At 44.6% G+C, this 6,000-nt stretch overlaps 1 protein-coding gene across 19 annotated transcripts in view; it reads left to right on the forward strand.

Annotated features, from left to right (window-relative positions):
- Nucleotides 1–6,000, forward strand: part of dock7 (dedicator of cytokinesis 7) — a 110,532-nt gene that overhangs the window by 48,605 nt on the left and 55,927 nt on the right. For 5 of the 19 annotated variants that reach the window (XM_045687814.1, XM_045687808.1, XM_045687809.1 and 2 more), the window contains 6 exons: nucleotides 2,909–3,078; nucleotides 3,343–3,515; nucleotides 3,680–3,862; nucleotides 4,169–4,337; nucleotides 4,503–4,599; nucleotides 4,996–5,013. In XM_045687814.1, the coding sequence (XP_045543770.1) occupies nucleotides 2,909–3,078; nucleotides 3,343–3,515; nucleotides 3,680–3,862; nucleotides 4,169–4,337; nucleotides 4,503–4,599; nucleotides 4,996–5,013 (810 nt within the window). The remainder of the gene's footprint in view (nucleotides 1–2,908; nucleotides 3,079–3,342; nucleotides 3,516–3,679; nucleotides 3,863–4,168; nucleotides 4,338–4,502; nucleotides 4,600–4,995; nucleotides 5,014–6,000) is intronic. The other 14 variants (XM_045687817.1, XM_045687822.1, XM_045687823.1 and 11 more) reach the window with 7 other exon arrangements.

Raw genomic sequence — 6,000 nt, forward strand, 5'->3', positions numbered from 1 at the left:
TAGGACTCATTTACTGTGGATATAGATACTTTTGTACCCGTTTCCTCCAGCATCTTCAAAATGTCTTTTGTTGTTTTGAAATGCATCCACAGGTACACCTCCTTGAAATACATCCACAGGTACACCTCCAATTGACTCAAATGATGTCAATTAGCCTATCAGAAGCTTCTAATGCCATGACATAGTTTTCTGGAATTTTCCAAGCTCTTTAAAGGCACAGTCAACTTAGTTTATGTAAACTTCTGACCCACTGGAATTGTCATTAAGTGAAATAATCTGTCTGTAAACAATTGTTGGAAAAATTACTTGTCATGCACAAAGTAGATATCCTAACCGACTTGCCAAAACTATAGTTTGTTAACAAGAAATTTGTGGAGTGGTTGAAAAACAAGTTTTAATGACTCCAACCTAAGTGTATGTAAACTTTTGACTTCAACTGTATATTATTTAGTATATGTAAAGACCAAGAATAGTCTGGTGGGTGACAATATTAGCATATCACTTGATGCCCAGCTTGTGTTGCAGAAAGGCAAGAAACAGTTCATGCTTCTTTTTGTTGTTGCTACTTTTTCAAATCATAGACGCACACCTCATGTAGCCTAGTCCATAGGCCTATATGTTTTGATAAGGTCTGTATCACACCTCATGTACCCTAGTCCATAGGCCTATATGTTTTGATAAGGTCTGTATCACACCTCATGTAGCCTAGCCCATAGGCCTATATGTTTTGATAAGGTCTGTATCACACCTCATGTAGCCTAGCCCATAGGCCTATATGTTTTAATAAGGTCTGTATCACACCTCATGTAGCCTAGTCCATAGGCCTATATGTTTTAATAAGGTCTGTATCACACCTCATGTAGCCTAGCCCATAGGCCTATATGTTTTAATAAGGTCTGTATCACACCTCATGTAGCCTAGCCCATAGGCCTATATGTTTTGATAAGGTCTGTATCACACCTCATGTAGCCTAGTCCATAGGCCTATATGTTTTAATAAGGTCTGTATCACACCTCATGTAGCCTAGTCCATAGGCCTATATGTTTTAATAAGGTCTGTATCACACCTCATGTAGCCTAGTCCATAGGCCTATATGTTTTAATAAGGTCTGTATCACACCTCATGTAGCCTAGTCCATAGGCCTATATGTTTTGATAAGGTCTGTATCACACCTCATGTAGCCTAGTCCATAGGCCTATATGTTTTAATAAGGTCTGTATCACACCTCATGTAGCCTAGTCCATAGGCCTATATGTTTTGATAAGGTCTGTATCACACCTCATGTAGCCTAGTCCATAGGCCTATATGTTTTGATAAGGTTTGTATCACAACGAAAGTGGCCAAATAACTTCTTAAAATGAAGCGCATTAATCCGCTTTACAACTGGTGTAGAGCTTAACTGGCATACATATGTAGAGCTGAGTTTGAAGTTTGGGGAAGGTAATTTTCACCGTAAAAATACATCTTTATAATAAAAGCATGGCATGCATAATCACATTTGTGGTTACTGTTGAGAATGGTGTTTTCCTGCTAATGGAACATTTGCGCTTACAGCCTACTGCCGTGTGCGCATTGCTATTCTTATAATATATAGAAATAGTTTAACATTTTAAACTAAAGGGTCTAAGCTAATGGTTGTATTAATTTGGGATCTGTCGCATCCCACAACTGTCCCAGACTGTTGGAAATATTTATTTCTCTCGCTGACTAGAATGGGTCGACCTTTATACTATGGGGGATAGTAGATTGACATAGGCTAGTGCTTTTGTTGTTTGTTAGGCTTACTCATCTTGTTGGCTGACGAGAAGTAAATGTGGTCAGTTCTTCCAATATCTTCAATATGCACCTTGGAATTGGATAAGGACGCACGCAGTTGCGTCCCCGACATGTCGGTCTTCACTTGTAGCCTGTGAGAAAGACACGATCAGGTGATAGCGAGCCATGTGAGTGAGAGGTGCTTCGGAGCACGCAGCCGGGAGATGGGAATGTTTGGGTGTATTACCAGCATACAAAGGGGATGCCGCTGGGAAATTCAAGGTATTATCAAGTTCTTGTCATATTATCTAACCATATAGCCCAACATTTGTATCACAACTAAAGTTATATAAATAACTCTAAATTAAGCATATAGGAGTACCTGTTTCTTTGTTAACCGATCATCACAGAATTTCCGCTTATGCACACCTCATTGTTTCGAGAAAATATCCTTTCTTTTATTCAGCTATGTTCAATTGTGATCTTACTATAAAAATAATGCCACGGAATTCTAAGAAAATCTTGTCTGCTAAATGAACTAGTGTAGCCCTCAGCCATTTGGCATAGCCAGATCAGGACAACGCAGATTATGCTATTCTGTTCTTCTGAAATAGACTACATTTTCTGCATATCATGTTTCTATAGACCTGTCTAAAATAAATAATGGATTTATTGTGATGGTGTAGACTATATTACATGGATTTATTATCCTTAAAAAATGGATGTAGATGTATGCTATGTGTGGAAGCCGGGAGATGCTAAATGTCTTTACGTTAATAAACGGTCAATTACCGTGAGACCGCTAGATATTTGCTTGACAATCACCGGCTGACATTTTCATGACCGCCACAGCCCTAGTTCACACTGCACAAACATTTTTACGAACCGCCCTGAGTTCACAAAAATTGTCTGAAAGGGACTATTATTGAGACCGGTTCTTTTAAACCCCCCTTCCTTCCTTCCTTCCTTCCTTCCTTCCTTCCTTCCTTCCTTCCTTCCTTCCTTCCTTCCTTCCTTCCTTCCTTCCTTCCTTCCTTCCTTCCTTCCTTCCTTCCTTCCTTCCTTCCTTCCTTCCTTCCTTCCTTCCTTCCTTCCTTCCTTCCTTCCTTCCTTCCTTCCTTCCTTCCTCTCCCGCTCTCTCTCTGTACTGTAGGATGTTTGGCTTACATAAGAAGGTGGTCAGTGTGGTACATAACCTGCTGTCCAGCCATGACTCCGACCCCCGCTACGCTGACCCCGAGGTCAAGGCCCGCGTCGCCATGCTCTACCTGCCGCTCATAGGCATCGTCATGGAAACACTTCCCCAGCTTCACGACTTCACAGGCAAGTCTACATACTAAATGAAGCCCTCCAAGTCCCAACCCTCCAGGGTTAGGCAGTAGTTATGTGGAGTTTGTCCAGACTTGTGTGGTTAATATTTAAAGGAAGATGAAATGGTTTTACAAATCTATGGACATCACACTGGTTCAGGTGCTTCTCTGGAAAAGCACATTGAAAAACATTAAACCATTTCTGCGAGTCTAAAGTGCTAGTCCCAACAGTGACTTGTTTTGTGCTGGTTGATCCTGATTGGTTTCTCTCCTCTAGAGTCCCATAACCAGTGGGGTCGTCCCGGCGGGGCTCAGGGGGCCACGGGTGGGGCCGGGGGGGACGAGTCTGGAGAGGACGGCAACAGCATGATCAGTCAGACCGTTGCCATGGCAATAGCGGGGACATCCGCTCCGATATCTCGTCCCAGTAGCTTCCTGCTCAACCCACAGGTAACTTAACACTTCCTGTTCTCTTTCTCTTTAATCCCTTCCTCTTTGTCCCAACTTTCTCCCTTTTCTTCTTCCTGAGTCTCTCTCGTTCTCCCTCTTTATTTTCTCCATTTTTCACTTTTTTCTCTCTCTCCCCCTCCTCTCTTTCTCAATACCCTCCCCAGGCCAGTCGTCAGCATGGAACCTTCTCAGCAGAGTCCAGCCGCAGCCTGTTGATCTGTCTGTTGTGGGTTCTGAAGAATGCTGATGAGTGTGTCCTACAGAAGTGGTTCTCTGACCTGTCTGTCTCCCAGCTCAACCGTTTGCTGGACATGCTCTACCTCTGTGTCTCCTGCTTCGAGTACAAGGTACCGTTGCACCTGGAGCACAACAAAAGGACTCATGTTGTACTTTGTTCAGATCATTTGTAGTACTAGTGTATTGCCTCACCGACAGTCCTTTATTTCATCCCTGGATAAGACTGGAAGGAAAGAAACTACTTTCAAATGGTTCGATGAGTTGGTCTTAAAGTCTGAGAGCTGTCTTTACTCTGTACTACTCCACATCAGTGTTCCACCTACTCCTATGTCTTTTCTGATCCATCTTACCTCTCTTGTTGTGGTGGTGTGGTGCAGTAACCCTGTAACTTTTCTCTATCCTCGTCATGGAAAAAGGCCCATGTTGTGTTCACCATGCAGGGGAAGAAGGCCTTTGAGCGCATGAACAGCCTAACCTTCAAGAAGTCCAAGGACATGAAGGTCAAGCTGGAGGAGGCTATACTGGGGAGCATCGGGGCACGGCAGGAGATGGTCCGTCGCAGCAGGGGACAGCTAGGTACACTAGGTAACACGGAGCGCACACACACACGTGTTGGGAAAAGTCATCTTAAAATGACCATTCCATCTCTCTCCCCTTAACTTATCTTGCCCTTTCCCTCCCTCCTCTACTTCCACCTTTCTCCTCTCCCTCCACCTTGCTCTGCCTTTCTCCTCTCCCCCTCTCCTGCAGAGAGGAGTCCATCAGGCAGTGCCTTTGGCAGCCAGGAGAACCTGCGCTGGAGGAAAGACATGACACACTGGCGCCAGAACAGCGAGAGGATGGACAAGTATGCTTACCTTTTTTACTGTGTGTGAGTTTGAGAAAAGTTTACGTGTTTAGGCTGCTATTGGTCAGCGTCATGTAATCAAAGTCAAGACGTCACAATACACTTATGATCATTTCTGGCCAAGATAATGCATACGTCGCCATCTCACAATCCACTCAGGCCCTATAGTGGGGTTCTTAGAAGAAACGAGAATCTGATTTGAAATGAACAAGTCCACACAGAGAGAGAGAGACAGCATCTGTTTTGGAGTCCTGAGTCTACAACAGAAGAATGCATGCTAATGGTTCCTATTGTATTTGGTTGATGATTGTCAGACACCTGTGCCTTTTCTTCTGTCTCTGTGATTTGTGCTGTTAACTCATTCCTCCATATGTTCTCTGTGCTGTGTCTCTGTAGGAGCCACAGATCACTCAGGTATTGTATTGAATGGTGTCAACCTGGAGTCATTGTGCTGCAGTGCTTTGAGTTCCTCCTGTGCTTCAGTGACCTGAACCCTGACCCATTACCTCTGAACCCTGACCTCTCCTGTAATGGTGCTTGAGGTGTTTGTCTGTCTGGTGCCTGCAGTGGGCCTGCTGTGCTTTTAACCAGTGTGCCGTGCTTCTCCTTTGGATCCTGACTGATGTGTGTCTGTCTTCCCTATTCTGGGGTTAGATGGGTGAAATCAATGTGATTCTGACGCAGCTGGTAGGGTTAGTGAAGTTGTTCTTCTCAATGATCTGATGATTACAATCTGTGACAATTCACCCAGTAGAACAAGGTAGATGATTGTACAGCCTGTGTACTTTCCCTTTTTAAAATGAAGTCTCTTCTGAAACAGACCCGTTTGTACTACTATGTCATTAGTCAACTAAGATGCAGATACTACAACACTACAGAGAATTGGTCAAAGTATACTTCTATTGGTGTGGCCCCTCTACCCTTACCCCCCCTCCAGCCTTACCCCTCTGCTGCCTATCTCTCTCCCACCCTGGTGGGGCAAGGGATGGAGGTGCGTTTGGGGCCCTGGTCCCCTGCTCTCCTCTCTGTGTGCTAGCTATGCCATTTCATGCAGTGTGTAGCTACCGTGTTCTGTGGTGAACCGTGTGAGTACCGTGTACCGTGGACTCGGTGGTGAACCGTGTGAGTACCGTGGACTCTGTGGTGAACCGTGTGAGTACCGTGGACTCTGTGGTGAACCGTGAGTACCGTGGACTCTGTGGTGAACCGTGTGAGTACCGTGGACTCTGTGGTGAACCGTGTGAGTATTGTGCAGGTTTAGAGACAGCGTCCTACTACGCAACCCAGGGAGTCGAACCAAAACCCATGTTAGGTGTGTAACTCCTCATCATCAACAACTGTAACAACAATCATAACCCCCCCCCCACCACCACCATCATTCTACTCCTCAACCCCTCCATC

The sequence above is a fragment of the Salmo salar genome, chromosome ssa10 (genome assembly GCF_905237065.1).
Source record: "Salmo salar chromosome ssa10, Ssal_v3.1, whole genome shotgun sequence".
Lineage (NCBI taxonomy): Eukaryota > Metazoa > Chordata > Actinopteri > Salmoniformes > Salmonidae > Salmo > Salmo salar.